This window comes from Osmerus mordax, chromosome 24, assembly GCF_038355195.1.
Source record: "Osmerus mordax isolate fOsmMor3 chromosome 24, fOsmMor3.pri, whole genome shotgun sequence".
In the NCBI taxonomy this organism is placed as follows: domain Eukaryota; kingdom Metazoa; phylum Chordata; class Actinopteri; order Osmeriformes; family Osmeridae; genus Osmerus; species Osmerus mordax.
In genome coordinates this window covers 4,529,534-4,548,268 of record NC_090073.1, presented here as the reverse complement: position 1 = coordinate 4,548,268, position 18,735 = coordinate 4,529,534, and the positions used below count along the sequence as shown (strand labels likewise).

General features: G+C 43.6%; 1 protein-coding gene across 4 annotated transcripts; it reads right to left on the bottom strand.

Moving 5' to 3' along the window:
• Positions 1–998: 998 nt before the first annotated feature.
• smarca2 (SWI/SNF related, matrix associated, actin dependent regulator of chromatin, subfamily a, member 2) lies at positions 999–18,623 on the bottom strand. 4 transcript variants are annotated; one of them, XM_067228422.1, is made up of 34 exons: positions 18,540–18,623; positions 17,333–17,581; positions 16,808–16,937; positions 16,358–16,705; positions 16,070–16,171; positions 15,384–15,633; positions 14,465–14,591; positions 13,543–13,716; positions 13,124–13,297; positions 12,811–12,990; positions 12,673–12,723; positions 12,115–12,245; positions 11,433–11,490; positions 11,122–11,216; positions 10,662–10,809; positions 10,169–10,332; positions 9,890–9,956; positions 9,674–9,784; positions 9,294–9,536; positions 8,875–8,988; positions 8,620–8,724; positions 8,142–8,228; positions 7,978–8,024; positions 7,652–7,818; positions 7,283–7,446; positions 6,891–7,148; positions 6,450–6,527; positions 5,586–5,804; positions 5,029–5,249; positions 4,774–4,879; positions 4,486–4,587; positions 4,250–4,376; positions 3,790–3,926; positions 999–3,278 (listed from the first exon to the last, which is right to left on the bottom strand). In XM_067228422.1, exons 2-34 carry the CDS (start codon positions 17,558–17,560, stop codon positions 3,243–3,245), a joined length of 4,749 nt encoding a protein of 1,582 aa, XP_067084523.1. In that variant the 5' UTR covers positions 17,561–17,581; positions 18,540–18,623; the 3' UTR covers positions 999–3,242. The 4 variants fall into 4 exon arrangements, with proteins under 4 accessions (XP_067084523.1, XP_067084526.1, XP_067084525.1 ...); XM_067228425.1 differs by having other exon boundaries at positions 6,921–7,148; XM_067228424.1 differs by having other exon boundaries at positions 16,070–16,153.
• Positions 18,624–18,735: the final 112 nt, after the last annotated feature.

Sequence of the window (18,735 nt, the reverse complement as noted above, 5' to 3'; positions counted from 1 at the left end):
GAGTTTAGTGCAATGCACAGGTTCCACCTTAGTAACATGATCAAGAACTTGCCAAAACTAAGAATTAAACTCCAAATCGTCAATACAATTCAACAAAATCGCTGATTACGGATGATCAACTCCTATCTAATTCTATCCAATTGATAGTGTAGCATCAAATGACTGCCATATAGCTCACTGGATTGCTTTTGTTCTTAGATGTTGTTGTCTGGATTCATTTGTGTCTTTGGCATACATCCGCAGCCGGAGAGCTCAGTACAGTATAGATAAGTGAGCCGTGTCTCAACCATGCATGAAACTGGTAGTGAACCCCGGAATTCAATAGGGGACAATGCCTTTTTCCTGACGGTCCTTTTAAGTGGTGCAAGAGTTAGTATTCAAAGGCCTTTTCACACTGGAAAGTTAATGCGATACAACACCAGATAACCAGGCTCTCTGATAGAACACCTGGCCCTTTCATTTCAACATACATGAGTCATTTGAACAGATATGAGAAAAATGCCTTGAATCAGAGCAGGATTGGGAGGACCCACTATCGAACGTTAGTCTAATGTGATGATGGTGGAGCCTCCCAACAAAGGCTACAGAGGAATAGCAGGAATTGCGTTGGCACCTGACTATTTCCAGCTGACATCTCTGGCACTCAGACAAGGATTACTGTCCAATTTATCCCTTTCTTCCCATTCTAAAGCCAGTCTAAACAGCTAGGCACTTCAAAGAACTATACGAATAGGGTCCAAAAGACCTGTGCACTTCAATGGAAGTGGCTTAATTTAGCTCAGTTTGAAATCATTTGAATACAGAATAGAAAGGCATTTGGTTCGCCCAGCTGTTTGATTTGAGAGGAACTCCACTTCTCCCAAGTGTGGGACACTGGGGATCCAGATAAAGGCCAAAGACATCCATCATGCCCTAAAAGAGAAAAGGAGGCTACAGTACAATTTCAGACGGCTCCAGAGGAATGTTGTTTATTTACCAGTATGTTATGGATTTACCCAATTACATAAGTTCAACTTCAGTTCAGCTTTAATCTGAATACACAAAGTATATTAGGAAGTGTCCCTTTGGAATAGCTTGGAGTGATTTATGAATGACAGGCACTATGAGAAAAGTGATCATCAGCCATCAGGGGAGTTCTAAACAGAGTGAAAAGTCAGGACGAGTCAAAGACGTACTCCCAGGAAACCACTTCCTTCAAATTATTCCACAACTTGGATTCATACTTTATTGTAATGGATACAAAGTTTGAAACATTAAGAAAGGCAAAAGATAAAAGGAAAATGGTCATAACTGATACCATTTTATTGCTCTGGTGAGAGAGATAAAACCACAAAGACAATGTGCACAGAAATCTAGGATCACAACTGAGTTGGCAAGCAAAATGCACACGACACATGCAAAACAATTTTGTCTTTCAATATCAACCATGTCATAAAAGGATATGCCATCAAGAACAATCACAGATAGCTAGCGAAATAGATAGAGCTCAATAGCAATGTTAATGACTTATGAAGACAAAAGTCAAGAGCAGCACTTTAGTTCACCAGCATAAACTCTGTGCTGCTTGGCAATAGCATACAAAAGTATAATTCACCTTTGAAAAATGTACTGAAAAATCTAAAACACTGCTCATGTAAAGTCTGAATGGTCAGAAAAATAATGTCAAATTGCCAACAATTTGTAGCCTCTCTTGGTAACGCTATAGCGGAACAGCACAGAAGGGAAAGGCACCTTGCTTTGATCTTCTCCCTGCCAACTCAGGTGAGTTTCGTGTAAAGTTCGCCATAGAGTCGGTGGATCAGGTTATGAGTGTATCAGGAGGAATGTTGTATGTGTAGAAGCCTTTGTAATGTACATATGAAAATGGCACAGACCTTTATTTACAGTAAATTAATTTCATTTAATATGATTGTTGTATCATCGTAAAATCTTTTCCATCCACAACATTTCCTGACTTCTATGCTCCTCGCATTGGTGTTTAATATCTCAAGCAGAAGTGTTTATTTTGTTGGAGGTAATTGCACACCTTCCCCAACATATTCAATTATTCCACCCATAGGAGTCCCGCAAACTCTGTGCGGAACCTCAAAATACAAATTGCTGTCCCAATGTTGATCACCTAACAACATCCTCCTTTGCATGTTGCTTTTGCGTTATGGAGACAAAGAGGCCTTTAGTGGCTAATATTTCAACAACAAAAAGTGTGATTTTTAAGAACATTACAGTATACCTGTACCACAGACATTTTAGCCAGTAACAATATCAAGATGTTCATTAAGAGATACTGTTTTTATGTAAGGTATTACAAGTGTGTGTGTATAGATAGTTTTCCTCCTCCCTTCTCCAATAAGAAATCTACAATAACAGTATGGAGGGAGCTTTCACATCTGAATTTCTGTGGAATACCCCTTTAATCCGACATTTCACTGAGGACTGCGCAACTGAGAAGAAACATAACTTTCGATTATAATTTACCATGGTCTTACTGAGACAGTAGTTACCAACAGGCCATGGACCAGAGGTCTTCCAGGGCACTGCATAGGCCTGTAATGATTGTTATATAATTGCCTGATTGTGGGTATTTGATCCAAGCTGCAATCATTTTGCACTGTTTCTTTTCACATTCATGTTTCCATACAAATAATACTGTCGTTGTGTTTGCATTTAGATTGCGTTCAGATCAGTTGTATCAGGGTTTCGGGACATTAGCACAATCATTCATAAAACTCACACCCAAAAATAGCGGCCAAGATGACTCACAATTATTTGCAGTTGTAGGGCATGAATACAGTATTATTGTTAGATTTGAAGATATTTTAATACATTTCATTTCACTAGGGGACTATGTTATATGAAATGCATTGACTTTTTCTATGCATGCAGTCGCAAAGATATGAACACAGTTTTTAAGAACCATCATAATGAAAGCATTAGCAAGTATATAATTTATTTTACTACGTTATAAAATTAAATGTACAAGTTTAAAATATAGTTTTATCATCTATTAAGTAAAAATATTTGGATAAACAAATAAGCGTATTTTTTCCAACCCTTTGCCCTCTTTTCTACATCAATCTAGTGGTGAATACAGGGCTAACACTCAATCTCCAACACAAGAACCCAACTCAAACTGGTGGGTGAGCATTTGGGCACACCAAAAGCAGAGAGCCAAAGAAACAAAAACATCAAAAGTTCTCTAAAAAGGATATTTCTCTTTTTGATAAGTGCTGTGCATCCTCATCTCACTCGTCATCGCTCCTACTCTCGTCGGATTGGTCCTGCAAAAGACACAAGACACAGTGACATCATCAATACCAATGGACCCTGCAGGGCCACGCTGTCACCCCTGGATACATCAACACTCCCGGAAACCAGGATGGAGAGGCAGGGGTAGGATGATTATACCATACAGTCTGGACAACTATTTACTTGTGTGAGACCCCACGTGGGTATGTGGTCCCTTTGAAATACTAACACGATCCTCAGAAGGGAAAACAACTGCTCTCAGAAGGATTTGATGGAGCATAAATGTACGTTGTTGGTCTCCAGGATTACAACAGAGCAAACAAAACCAAGAGAATGAAGACACGTAAAGCTAAAGAACAAGTCAAACCACGGCATCATTTGTGCCTCAACCGTTCCACAACCCCCCTTCTAGCCTACAGCACTGAAGAAATGATTCGATAAAAGTGTCACAGCCAGAAATGGACGAGACAAGAGGAACATGGGAGGATCATTCCATTCGTCTTTCAAGTCGAGGTAACACAGCCATGGGATTGGTGCACCTACGTTGTCCTCTTTGTCGTCTTCGCTGTCGTCGTCACTGACCACCGGCTTGGCTTTGCTCCGGCTCTGGCGCTTCTTGCCTTTGTCACTGCCGTGCTCGTCCTTCTTGCTCAGCTTTATCTTCACGCGCACCGACGTGGCTGTCGATGGGGGGAAAATAGCAGAGTTAGCCTGAAGGCGACAGTCAAAGGTTATATTTTGCGCCTGTTTCGCTCGTCCGCCGCGTGTTCAAGATCGGTGTTAAGGGGTTAAGACTTCCTACACTTCTACTGTCGTGTGTTTTACATGTGTATTCATTTAGCAGATGTTTTTATCCGAGCCCTCCGGTGTGCTAGCCAATGCGCCAGGGTATGCTAACGCTCCATGCTAACTGCTAGCATTCTGGTGCATGCACGGATTTAGTGGGGGCTGACAGTGCATCGTATCGTAGTCTGGGGGCCTCGAGAACAACCAGCCATCTTACACTCATTCTCAGAGTCTTCGTCCTCATCCTCTTCCTCCTCGCTGTCCTCTTCACTCTCCTCCTCCTTGACAATTCTTTGTCTGGCACTTTTGAAGACCGACTGGAGCACGATGGAATCTTCATAGATCTGAGACATAGAAACAAGTGTTACAGCACGCCACGTCTAACATGGGACTAGTTGGTCCCAAACGTACAGTGAAAATGTCCAGGACGATACACTCAGGAGGGGAGCTGACCTGGGAACCTTCTAGATTGAACGTTTGGGCATTATGGCAGAGCAACATCACGTCTTTCTCCAGGTCCCCCACACTCCGGTACTTATGGTTCCTTACACGTTCCTGGGAAACAATACAACACTTTCACCTTCTTTCAGTCAGGGAAAATAGATTTAAACCTTTAATGGTTCCAGTGCTGTGGAATTGGGCAACAGGAAATGGAAAACTTCCAAATCAATACCTAACCCAAAATAAATTCTTACAACGGACCAATGAAGAAGGCAGTCTGACAACAGGGGCTAACTGTACCTTGATTTTCTTGAAATCCATAGGTTTCCTGATCAGTTCATAGTATTCTGGAAGCTCCTTTCTTGACGGTAGTTGAACAAATACCTCACTTAGCTGGCGCCCTGACCTGTTTAAAGGTTAGACAAGTATGTTGTATACAAATGCTCAAAGATCTTGAAGTATTGTAAGATCACAGGTCCAAACACAAAACTGATTGTTAGGTAAAAAACATGCATTCACCGCAACCAAAACTACCCAGCAATTACTGGACCTTACCCATCTTTGTAGTTGATGACAGTGTCGATGATGCCATTCATCTGTTTGGTGAGTTTGGGAGGGTTGGGGGACAGCTTCTCTGCGGGTGGGCGTCCGCGGCGCTTCTTGGCTTTCGGGGCCCCCTCGTCCCTCTCCGGGTCCTTGTCCTGGCGTCTCCTGCGCTTGCGTTTCTTTACCCGGATCTCCTCCTCCATTTCTTCCAGATTCCCGTCCTCGACGGCCTGTGGAAGGGCAGCGCTTTTCATTGGGAAAGGGCTTGGCTCCAAGACTAGTTAGCCCGTCTTATGTTTGTGTATAAGTTCACTTCCCGTAGTTATATCAATATACAAATATAAATGCTGGCATGCGATTAGTTTGAGAAAAATAAATGACTGCTATAAACAAATCGGAGCCCAACAACAAATCTGCAGTTTTATATGCATTTTCTTGCGAATCGTCTTATCAGAGTTATGTATATAAGTAACAGAACTGTACCATAGATTGCCTTTTTCCGTGTAAAAAATAAATAAATTCTGTCTCTTCTATAAGTCGTGTGAACCCTTTCCATGGTAACATACCCGCAGCCACTGTTTCTCAGTCAGCGCGTCGCTGTAATCCACGTCCCGTCGGCTGCGCGAGCCACGCCCGAAGATCTTGTCCTCCTCCTCTTCATAGGTCAGCCGCTCCACCTCCGCGTCGTCCTTGATGATCCAGGATGGCAGCTCGTCCTCCTCCATCAGACGGGGCCTTCGCTTGGGGTTCCTGGCATCCTCGCGACGACGGTCCATGTCCATGCGCTAGGGCGAAGGACGAAGATGACATTCTTTGAATTAACAAATGAACAAAGTTCTGTACACGATCAGCAAAAAGGTTGGATTGACATTTGTTTCAGTCACAAAGATTTACCCGATTTAAGGGTCCGAAGGTTCTCTCTTAAAACAAAAATAAATATATTTTCCTGCAATATTTCTTGATATTACATAAGTAACAATAAAGTCACAAAAAAATTGACATTTATTCAAATAAATGAACATTTAATTAGTTGTCATTTAAATCACAATGTTCTCTGTCAATTGGTGTGTCACTAGCGCTACAATGCTCCCTCCCAACACTGTAACACAAGTCATCAGTTAGTCTGTGCTCTGTCTACCCTTCTTACTTTTGATCATTTCTTCCACATTTGCTAAAGCTACGTCTGATGTTGTATTTGGTTTCCACAAGGGGGCATTTTGTATAGATCTGTCTTATAGCTCATAGCTAAAATAATGTGAATGATATTCTACTGTTAATAATGTAGTAATGATCAAAGAGTTGGCCGCCCAGACAGGTGTCTCCGCCAAGTTCAAGTTTATCATTGCTAACTCAGAAAAATGCAATCCACTGAAAGTTGGCTTTGAAAATAACAGTACGCAGGCCAGAACACTGGGATATATTTTACTGACCATGAATTGCTCAAACTCATCTTCGCTTCGGGCGATCATCTGGTTGAGGGTTTCATCATCAGGGACCTCGTCCTCCTCCTGCCATCAAACAGAGGTCCGATGTAGCCGTCCGTTGAAGGTTGCAGTGACGTGTTAACAGTTAGTACAACTTGGATAGACTTGATTTTGCGCAGGGTTAGGGCTTGAGGCTCATCCAAGACAACTTGAAACCGTTAACAACATTGGGAGACAGTAAACTGCCTTTGAAGACAGATCAAAAGATACAAATCTGAAACATCTGTACACTTTACCGAACACATTTAGAACTCCAAACCTAGGTTTTAACTTGATCACAATCCTATACAACTACAATTCTTTACAAAGTACAACTGTCAAGCAGCTCTAACATTTTCAACCATTATGGACAAAAAAAAGGGAATAGTTAGATTTAGATTGGCCTACCATTTCCTGTTTGTGCACATCTTCACCGACCTCGTTTTGTTCCTCGTGCTCCAGGATGGCTTGGAGGAAGACACGGCGCTCCTGGCCGGAGGACTTCTGGTCGAACATGCCCGCCTGGATGACCTTCTGGTCCACGTTCAGCTTGTACTTGGCCGCCGCCAGGATCTTCTCCTCCACGCTGTTGACCGTGCACAGACGCAGCACGCGCACCTCGTTCTTCTGCCCAATCCGGTGGGCGCGATCCTGGGCCTGGAGGTCCTGGGGTCAGCAGACCAGAACCGGGGGGGATGGAAGAAGCATTTCAACCTTGAGACGTTCATCGAAATGTATACAGAAGAGAAAAGATACCCCAATTCTATATCTATCCTATCTAGGACCCTACTCTGGCTGACCTGGTGAGGGTTCCAGTCGCTGTCGAAGATGACAACGGTGTCTGCAGCCTGCAGGTTGAGGCCCAAACCTCCAGCTCTGGTGCTCAGAAGGAAGACGAAGTACTGAGATCCCTTCTCGTTGAACTTTTGGAGCAGCGCAGCCCGATCCTCTGACTTGGTGGTACCTAAAACGGAACAATATTCTCTCAGACTCAAATCTGGGGAACCGCTCTGAGGTACAGCGGGTGGTGGTCCGAGGCCGCGCGTCCACTTTCGTTCTCTTTTATTCGTCTATGCCAACAATGGCAGAGCAGTTCGGACGCATCTTGTATCGTTTCGAATTCCTTCAAAAAACGATTTTCAACATGCACGGTGTGCGAGCTTGCTCACCGTCGAGACGCAGGTAGAGGAAGTTCCGGTATGCAAAGTAGTCCTCCATGATGGTCATGAGGGAGGTCATCTGACAGAAGAGCAGCACCCTGTGATTGGTGGCGTGGAGCTTGGGCAAGATGCGGTCCAGAAGCTCAAACTTGCCAGATGCCCGGTACAGATCGTGACTGGGAGGAACACAGGTAAAGCTTCAAGGTCAAATCCATATTTCGGGTTTGGAAGGATGAAAAGTGTTGGAAAACGACAAAACTATTTTGTGGTAATGACCAGGCATGTCACTGAAATGGATTCCCTGTCTCAACAGGGTACACTCCCGAGTAGCTTACCCGCTAATGACGCCGTTGGGATAACCCAAGTGTTCGGCAAAAGACTCCTTTGAAAGAAGAGTTTGCCAAAATGTCAGTTAGTTACATTTAACAAGAATAGTTCTTCTTGTCACAACACTTAGCTGTGTATGCAGGGCCCACTTCTTTGGGCCTGCGGTACAAACCTCAATGTGCTGAAACATGTAGGGGTGGTTGCAAATCTTCTTCAGCTGCATAATAGTATTCATCAAGGTCTTGGCTCCTCCTTTGCCCTAACGAAAGTTAAAGGAATGCAAATCAAGGCAAAACGAAGACAACGAACCATTGATAATGACTTGCTACAATCCCATTAATGGGGAAAGATTCAAGAGAGCCAAGCTTTCCAGTCTGTTGAGACTAACCCTTAAGAAAATACATGAACTTGAAATGAGTTCTAATCCTGTGTGATCATTTACTATGGATAAAATAAATCTATAAAAAAAAAAAAAGATCTATAAAGCCTGTCCTCTTCAACTGCAAGATAAGATTTGTGCTGGTCACCCGGTAGAATAGATGGTAAAAGCAAGCCAGGATCTAAAGCAACTCTTGCAGCAAAAAAACAGAGGACTAATGAGGAGAGAAAGCATAAGAGACACAGACAAGGGGACAGTTTCAGTCTCTAACCTTCTTGTCCTTCTCTGAACCATCGGTGAGGAGGATGCCTTTCTGCATGTGGCGGTAAAGAACCTTCTGAATGGCAGACATGTCACATTTGATGACATACTCGACCTGTGCGGACGAACGACAACATCAATCAGACAGAGGGGTACGGACACCATGAACGAAAAGTGTATGGGGGGTCATTTTTAATGACCGTAATAAAATGTTCCTTACCAATGTCAAGAAAGTTAGCTGAATTTTTAAATAACCCCAACAAACCTTCTCTGGCAACTGAGACTCAACTTCCTTCTTCAGTCTTCGTAACAGGAACGGACGAAGCACCTTGTGCAAGCGGCGGATGATCAGAATGGTCTCCTCCTCGTTCAGGTCCACCTAGAGAGAAACAGCTTTCAGTACAACATGCACTGAGACCACTAACAAGCCTTCGCCAGGGTGGTTGGAACTTAAAGTGAAATAAACAATTGATGTATTATGGTAGTACCAACCAATTCAGGGCTTGAATTACCTTCTCAATACGCTTATATTTCATCATATTTTTCATCTAATTCGGAAGTAAATATACTTGATACGTTTCATTTTTGGTCCAATCACAATACCTAATCTGCACATTTGAGCTTCTAGTTTCTGTAAAGAAAAGTGAAGTCATGTCTCATAACACTGCCCTTTGAGAGCCTCACCCTTTCTCCCGTCATGGCAAAGGGAGCGTTGAACCACTGCTCAAAGGTGTTGCAGCTCTTGAAGATGGTGGGCAGGAGGAAGTTGAGCAGCGCCCACAGCTCGGGCAGCTTGTTCTGGAGGGGCGTGCCTGTCAGGAGGATGCGTCTTGGGGCCAGGTAGTGGGTGTTCAGGACCTGGGTCAGCTTACAGTGGTGGTTCTTCATGCGATGGCCTTCGTCCACAATCATGTACTTCCAACGGATCTGTAGAGAAGTGAGGAGCTGGTGATTGGGGAATCTGCGTGGGAATCTGTTGACTGGCTGTGTCAAGTGTGTATGTGTGTTAACTGAGACCAGGTGTGTGTGTGTGTGTCTAAGAGAGGAAAGTTCATCTGTCAAACCTTGGCGAGGATTTGCTTGTCCTTGATGATGTACTCGTACGTGGTAAGGAGAACGTTGAACTTCCCACACCGGAGCTGAGGTACGAGTGACCTCCGCATAGCAGGGGTGCCCTTTCAGAGGTCATCAAAACAAAGATGTTTACACACACACTGAGATAGTTGAGGGAGAATATAAAATCTTGAAACTTTGTCAGAGAACAGATTTATGCAGCTCACCTTGTAGGCAATTTTGATTATGGACGGCGACCACTTATCAAGCTCGTAAGCCCAGTTTGACAAGGTCCTACGTGAAACAAAAGAGTGACTTGCTACTGAGGGATCAACTTGCATTTAATTTTAACGAGAAAGGGACCTTCTGATTAATCTGTATGTTAAAGTTGACTTTTTACTTCAAGTAAAAGTGCGTTCTGTGAACACTTAAAATACAGTAAATGTTCACCAGCATTTAACTCTGTAATCTATGCGAACAAAACTAATTTGTGTAGTTCGACTTACGAAAGCGGGACAATGATTAAAAAGGGTCCGTTCAGTCTCTTGTTTTCCATCAAGTAGGTGATGAGGGCAATGGTCTGAATAGTCTTGCCAAGGCCCATCTCGTCAGCCAGTATGCCGTTTAGGTTGTTGTTGTACAATGATACCATCCACTCCAGTCCTTGGATCTAAACACAAGACACAAGGACACAGAGTTACTTATATGAATACACATAATCCAATGAGTAATCGACTTGCTTGTTTAATTTGCGAAATGTTAACTATTTCACTTCAAATTGCATTGACTGAACACGTGCACTAAAGTTCACCCCTAACATTAAATCCGAATGTCTGCCGACAATCAAGTGGGGGTCATGGGGTTTATTTTTTATATATTTAGGCTAGTCATTATCAATAATATACATTCTAATGTTAAGAGTAAACAACATTTTAGCAACGGTTCAACCGTTTTGGTTTCCTGAACACACCGAGAGCGCTTGATGTCGGCGCACCGTACCTGGTAATGTTTGAGCGTTCCATTAATCAGCAGGGACGACTGCTTCTCCACCCTCTCCATGATGGCATGAGCCACTCCATAGTAGGACTGCGTGGAGGTCTCTCCAGTGGGAACGCTGTACTCGTCATCCACATCTTGTTTGGCCGACCTGGAAGGAAGGGATGTCATTGGATGGCATGACCGTACGGAAAGACTTTTTAACCAATGTTAAAACAATTCAAATGTCATGTGATTGGGTCGACAAATGCTGCTATACGATGAATGCATGACGTTACACTGTGCAAGCTTAGGATAAAATGCATTATTTTCGAGATTGTGAGATTTGCTTATTTTTAAAGACTAATGAAATAGTACACAGCCTGAAGCCTTGACTTTTTATGTCAAATTAATTTCAGCCTCAGGACACACCAGGTTTAGAGGGAAGTTATATCTGTTATATATTTGTTAAATAATTACATACTCAATAATGTGTTTGGTTGCAAACTCTTCGTCGGTGTTCGGATCAAGGATTTTCTTCTCCTCAGATTCCGCTCTGGAGAAAACCTCCTCCTCATCCTTCAAAAACAAAATAAAAGAAGTGTATCTTAGAAGTTCCCTTCGAAGTGCAGGGAGTCTGAATGCAAAAAATCCCAGGGGTCTTTGACGGCCAGATACAGATAACAGCCAGTTACAGTCTAAAAGAGTGGGACTCAAACCCTGTAGTGACTGTGAGATCAAAAGTGGGGGTTTGCCATGAAACAATCACAGAGGTGACAAGGCAAGGGCACGCACCTCTTCCTCAAACTCAGAGCCACTCTCCTCACTGTCTGATCGAGGGGCAACTTCATATCTGTATTCAGGAGGGAAACAGACCAGACAAACATAAAAGACCACTCTACTTGTAACAAACCAATGAATTGCTCAGTTAATTATTAAACAATTTGACAAAAAGTACAGTGCCTGTCAAAAGTTTGGAAACACCTAGTCTTTTACAGTTTTTTGCCTGTTCCTATTGTTTATGTGCAACAAACTAGGCATATTAACAGTATGAAGATTTACTTTTACCAAAATGTACAGATATTGGTACAAAAGATTAATTTTCATCAAACTGTCACAAAAGGCATATTTGGAGAACATGCAAAGTCATTATATGCATGTAGGTTAAATGCCGTACAGACCGTGACTGAGCGATTTATTGATTGATTAAGTGATGGAATTCATGCATTAAAAACAATGACGCGAGGTGGTGCATGTGTCTCTCAAAACTGAATAAAGGATAGGTGTTTCCGAACTTTTGAAAGGTACTGTACATTCATGTTTGTTATAAACCATACAGCGTGGTAAAGGTCTGTACATTTTGGGATCAAAAACAGTGAGGCAGACACTGTTAGCTTCTCTTGTCTTGTTTCATTACTGAAAAAAAATAAAAATAAACTTCGACACAATTAACATATCTAAAGTTCGATTCTCTTACCCAGGGTTCATTTCTAGCCAGGCTTCCAGTTGGCTGGACTTGGGGGCGTCGGTCCCTTGGAGAACTCTTCCAGTCTCCGTCTGAATGACTTTGACAGGAAGTTCACTCATCTGGCTGCTCTCATCCATGGGCTGCCATGCCAACAGAGCAAGTCAGTCGTTATTAAGATAACATTTAATTAATACCCAAGTGGAGAAATGTGCATGTTTCCGGAAAAGGAGGGCAAGCAGAATACACATTTAATGGACAAATTAATAAATATATAAAATAACCGATACGAAAATAGAAACAACAAGACTTATTGTGTGAGTCAGTTGTTTTGCACCAAAAGTGAAAAAAAAAAAAACTTTCTGCTGGCCACTTGTCCATTTTGAAAATGAGAAGGAACAACATCCATCAACACCATATACAGAAACAACATGATTAGTTCAGTTGCAGCTCCAAGTTTCTTTTTAACCTTACATCTTAAAACCAGGCACACATAGGCTTTTCAAAATAGGGCTTTTCAAATATTTCCCAGACGTGGATTCCCAAGATGGATTCTGGATTCGAACTTACTTCTCCGTCAGGTCCAATTGCGCTCGCACCTTCACCATCCCCATCCACGTTCTGTGAACCAAGCACACAAGACTGTTATCACACACCCTCTCAAACGGCGGTCACAAAAAAACGACGGCGCCTGAAAGCCTTTTGGACCTTTCTCTTCTTCTTCTTCTTTTTCTTCTTCTTCTTCTCCTTGGCAGCCTGGGCGGCTTTGTGTTCGTACACCAGGTCGGTCAGGTTGGACACGTACTCGTCGGTCTGCTGCAGCAGGTAGGCCAGACGCTTGTCTTTCTTCTGGTCGATCAGTTTACGGTAGCCCTCTTCATCCTCGTTCTTGGGGTCAGACAGAATGCGGTTAGGTCGTTCATATTGTTGGGAATGTGTCGGGAAAGCACATACAGAGTTTTATAAGGATGTGGGAATATGCGTGAAAACGAGCTGAAGTCATGATGCATAAATCTCTTACCATGAGCGCTCTCATTCGCTCTTTCTCGATTCTCTCGGCCTCCTTCTTTTGCTCTCTTTCGGTGTTGGTGTGCCAGGTGGCGATGGCTTTGGATAACTTCTGGATCTTTCCGGCCATGGACCTGTGGAATTCTTTGAAATCCTTGGCATGCTGAAGGATGCTATTCAGGTACTCCTGTAGGGAAAAAAACAGATATTTGTACGATGGTATTGGTGTTCCAAAAATGGGGTGTGATGGCATGGAGTCGTTGAAGATGACACTGGATTATTGCACCCACATGCGTGGTACAATATAAAAGACGTGAAGAACTTTGAGAAAAAAAAAAAAAAAAAAAAAGAAATTCCGGCAACTTCTACGGACGTTCTCCTTGAAAACAAGGGAACATGAGCGGTGGATGAGTAACGTTCGTCAGGTTTCACCTGGTGTTTCTGACGCCGCTTCCGCTCCTGCTCGATCTTCTGCTGCTTCTCCAGCTTCTCCGTCATGCGCGCCTCCCTCAGGGTCTGGCGCTTGCTGCGCTTGTAGGCCTTGGAGTTGAGCGCCGTCTCTAGCGTGGTGCTCCTGCGCATGCAGGCCACGACATCCTGCCTCAGCTAAAGGGAAGAGGAGAATAGAGAAGTAGCTAGAGGGGGGAGTGGTACACAAGGGGCATCTTACCACATTTTAGGACGTACTGGACGTTTTTGTTGTTGTTTCAATCGATGAAATATATTATACATTGAACGTGAACAGTTGACAACCATCATTGTACACAACGTTTTTTGGTGGAACGTATACGGATAGTTGAGATGAGGTCATGTCATTGTTTTCCTTACCGTTTTCCTTATGGTGTTTGAGTGGTCACAGTCACAAATATGCGGGCCTACCATCAAAGTGCAAGCGAGCCCCTGCTACACGTGTCGTACAGCGTGATAGTTATGTGATTGTGAATAAGCTGTAGTCTTGTTGGCGTGCTGCCTGGTCCAGTCGACACCAGCAGCGTGCTCTTCTGGTGTCTCAGCCAAGCCCCCGACCCCTCGCTCCTCGGCTTGAAGGCCCTGATGGTCGTCATCTTGGTGGTTTTGTATTTCCGTTTTGGCACCCGGCTTGTTCCCATTATTTTATTCGATTAACGCATGACAAAATATCCCAAACTCCCCCCCTCCAAGAAAAAATAATGTTCCGAACATGGCTCACAACTACTAGTTTGACAAATATCAGCCGTTTCTCTCCTTCCACCACCCAAAAATGCACTTCTGACCCTTGATTTTCCGCTGTACCTCCTAGTTGCACCAGTTGTATACGACTTAAGGACGGATAAAAGCGTTGGATGAAAATGACTCGAATGTCAATTTGTTTTACCTGGCGCTGGAAGTTGAGCAGTCGCAAGGCTTTCAGCTCCACAGAGGCTTTCGTCCTCAGGTCCGGTGGGAGAGAGCCTGGGAGACTCTCCAGCTCCTGGATCCGGTGGACGATCCTAGCCTGCAGCCTGCGAAGAGGAACATTCTGAGACCAGGCCCCAATTCAATCAATTTCAGGGAAAGGAAAACGGCATTGCACTATCCCAAAAGGTTTTGCTAACGTCGAAAATACGTCAAACTCAATGAAAAACACTTTTCAATGATTTAATGACCCCCCCCCCAAAAAAAAAAAACGCCACACGACATCCGCCAAGCAGGACTGTGATTAGTGTAAGTGAACACAGAAGTCTATTTATTGACTCGCATATCATTGTATCTGGCTTTAGAGAAGTGTGGATTATACCCGCATTAAGGGATGATGATAAACTATAAGGGATAATGATGAGCTATAATAGTTAATGAGGTACAGTAGCTACACTGCTATGCAGCGATGTTGTAAGTGATACGATCAACGTTTATAACCCAAAGTTGCGTCACAAAGTTGCGTCACAAAGTCGCGATATTATCGTGAGCCATTGGAAACATTGTAACCTATCTTAGGGTGTAGCGATTATCTCAAAAATGTTATGATACAGGTTGTATTGAAACACTAGTTCAATGGATTGTTGTATTGTTGACGCAGTCGACCATAATTATAGTCTGGTCGGCACTTTCATTCAAAGTCTCCAAAACTGATTGGTTATATTTCCACTGTATCCCAAGATTGCAAAGTCCTTTGACACATCAACTTACACTGTAAATACCATGCCACAGGTAAAGGATTATATAGGTCTGAACCAAATGCAAGCCATATAAACGCAAATATGGGTTCATTGGTTCTGTTGTCTGGGGAAGATGCAGACGGAGACAGGGGGAGGTACCTGTACTCTCTCTCCTGCAGGATCTCCACAGGGTCCAGCCCTTGGGGCTTCTGGATGGGCGTGATACGGTTCTGTTTCTGCTGCATCTGAAGGATGGGCGATGGCTGCCCCAGGGCCGGCTGGGCAGTAGAGGGGCCAGGCATGGGCCCAGGTGGCACTACCGGAGGCTGAATTGGAGCTGGAGATGGTCGTCCACTAGCGGACGGGACAAGGAGCTTCTGAGGGTTGCAGGAAGAATCGCTGCTCAGGCCTGGAGAAATAATGGACACTGAAATCTAGTCAAATGCTCAAAACAGATAAGCCTACAAAAGGTCGTCTATGGTACTTCTGCGCCCTAGTGTCATAGCAGTGTCAACTTCTACACATGCCACGGGCAGCCAGTTTATCCATGTGTAGGCTAGGTGGCTTGTCAGTGGTCTATTCACATCAAGCAGTTGTCTAAAAAAAACAGGCCGTTGAGGGAAATCAAAATACACTGCCAAATACTTCTCCGTTGCTCATATGCACACCTATGTGTTATGAGACACATTTTCATTGGAAGGCTTTAATCAGGCATGTACAAAGTGTGCATTGAAATTCAGACCAAATTGTTTCTCAGCGCATCATTATGCAAACGGTGTATTTACTATCTGACGATTGTCGGTTAATTCCAGATCTATAACATTATTCCATTGTGCCATACTGACCTTCATGTGGTTGTTTGGACCCAGCACTCTGGGCATGGCCTTGCATGGCAGTGGTGGGGCAGAGGCTTGACTGGGTACCGCCAACTGGTGGCATTAGCATGACTGTGAACACATGGAGAGTCTCTTTCTAGAACCCGGATTGCTATGACATCCAAGTGATTCATGTTTTTATAGTGATTTTCATTCATTCACAATTCACGTTACTTAACAGAACTGTCTCTGCGGCTTTCCAGCATTACACAGTAATATCACGGAGAGTTGTCTTGGAGGTGTTGATCATCAACGTACCTGGAGGTCTGTTGTAGAGGTTGGCGCTCGCTGGCGACTGCTGCTGCATGGTGGGAAGGCTCCTCTTTCCTTGCACAGCCAGCTGCAGGTTCTCCGGCAAGGGCTGGCCCCGCCCCAGGATCTTATAGGCCAAGATCTGGGCCCGTAGCTGTTGAAGTTGAACAGGGCTGAAGGAGGAGGGGCCCCGCCCCTGCGGCCCCATAGGCATGGCTGCCTGGGGGTCCATGGGCACCAAGGGGCCCGACTGGGTGGGTGGCATCTGAGGCGGTGTTGGACCCCCACCCCCTGACATTGGGCTGGTGGTGTGCTCGTGGACCGCCATTGGAGAGGGATGGGGGGACAGATATCCTAGGAAGAAGAGGGGGAGCTGAATGTCTCAGGGATCTTGAATATGTGTTTGAGTGTTACCTTTGAACGTAAAAGTCTATTCAATGAGTGTCAGCAGTTTACCTTGGCTGTGCTGGTCCATGGGACTCCGTGGTGGCCCCATGCCACTGTGGAGAGACCTCATCCCAACTCCCTTCATCTGACCATAGTGTATCTCATCTACCATGGTCTTGTCATGCATTCCTTCCATGGGCTGAAAAAGCCGTCAGACATCAAAATATGAATTATGATGAAATCGCAATAATCAAAAGAGATTAATTTCTCTCAAATGGTATGGATAAAAACAGATACATTATTATAAAAATGACATATGTAACTGCCAGTCAATGAGTGTTAGAAACTTAAAATAAGAATAATTGTAGGATCCCTTTTATATCCATTTATGTCCAATGTTGCATGTTTTAAAATCGAATTAAACTATTATTGTAATTTTGTGTTTTGAACAACAACGAAAATGACATACAAACATTCTCTCTGGGAAAAATAACTATCTAGATTGATTCTTTAAATTAGCCAGCTACTTCTGGAACACACTTCCCTCTGACTCTGACACTTCCACGTAGTGATAGAAGGGCTTGGGTACTGTACCTTGTGCATGGGGTACACATTGTCCTGGGAGTAGTCCCCCCCTCCTTGGTTCTGCATGGTATAAGGCCCACTGGAAGGCCCAGGGCTGGGGCCCATCATACTGTGAACCGAGCCAGGAGAAGGACCTGGACCAGGGCTAGGTCCCAGGACAGGCCCTGGGGATTGCCCCGCCCCTGGAGACTGACCAGGATGGGACATACTCCCAGTCAGGTCGGTAGAAGTGGACATCTACCAGTAGAGTTAGGTCTGCTGGAAAAACATAAAAAGATTCATTAATTAGCCATACAGGCTAGGCTACACAAACGACTCCCTAAATTAAAGAACTTTATTCATAGTTGTTCTTAACTATATAGTCAGGCATTCATCAAGACCATGTCTAACTATTCCAATGGATACCTGATATGTTAACATACTCAAATAACTGACATTGACATTGATACATAATCTAACACATTGTGTTTTGGATGAGTAGCATATTAGTGTTAGCACTACTTGTTGCAATAACGATGGAAATGACTGATGAAAATATCTGTGCTGAAGATATTGGTGGGAATGTGGCATTCCTTACCTTAGGCTAATTACATTTCTACACAAACACATTGCTATCTGTCAAATTACAATACGGTAGGTACATTTGAAATTGAGGTCTGCGTCAGACGGCGACTTGTAGCTAGCCTAGGTTGTAGCCTTGATGGTTCGGTTTAATTGGAGGTGGTAGGTACTTGATCTGAAAAGTTTTGAAACCCCTGTTTCTAGTTTGTTATGTATTGAATACTGGCAGATATCGCTTACTGTACTAGACTAGTCTAGCAATCTTTCAGGGTTAGCTGATTGGATAATGGCTTCCCCCCGACACTCAACTGAACTTCGTGTCTCAACAACATGGTGGTGACCATTGCTAGCTATAGTTAACTCATAACTGGCTTAATCGAAAAGATTACGACCACCAAATGCAACAACAAAACGGATAGGAAGTGAAACTGACAGCCTCATCTACGCTGGTTCGTTAGTTCTAGCTAAGCTAGTGCTAACTTTTATCGCAGAAATTAGCCAGTGTTTTCTAGCTAGCCAGCCTGTACAGTACTTACAGTAGCTACATTATGCGTTCCTAAGCGAGTAGCTACTAATATAACGGAGCAAACAATAAAAAGTTAACTCTGGGATTGTTTTGCTTTAAAATAAGTAGATTTTAACTTGGTTACTCTACCTTTATGTCGAATTGAAAAAGTCTAGAAAATGCATTGGAAAACCGAATGTCTACTTTAGATGACGGCTGTTGGTAACGTCTGTATCCCCTCTGCTTATAACTTGTAGGATATTTTTTATGTTTGCATATCTAATTTGTCAGGACCACAGGAAATACCTCCCCATACGTATAATGATTGGTTTAACAAAACGTCAAT

Bases quoted from the DNA above. Each gene is read 5' to 3' on its own strand.
- smarca2 (XM_067228422.1), bottom strand. From the start codon at position 17,560: ATGTCCACTTCTACCGACCTGACTGGGAGTATGTCCCATCCTGGTCAG. The intron at 7,819-7,977 runs GTAAGCTACTCG...TGTTCCTCCCAG, and splicing joins CCCAACGGCGTCATTAGCGG to TCACGATCTGTACCGGGCAT. The intron at 7,447-7,651 runs GTGAGCAAGCTC...GTTCCGTTTTAG, and splicing joins CCTCTACCTGCGTCTCGACG to GTACCACCAAGTCAGAGGAT.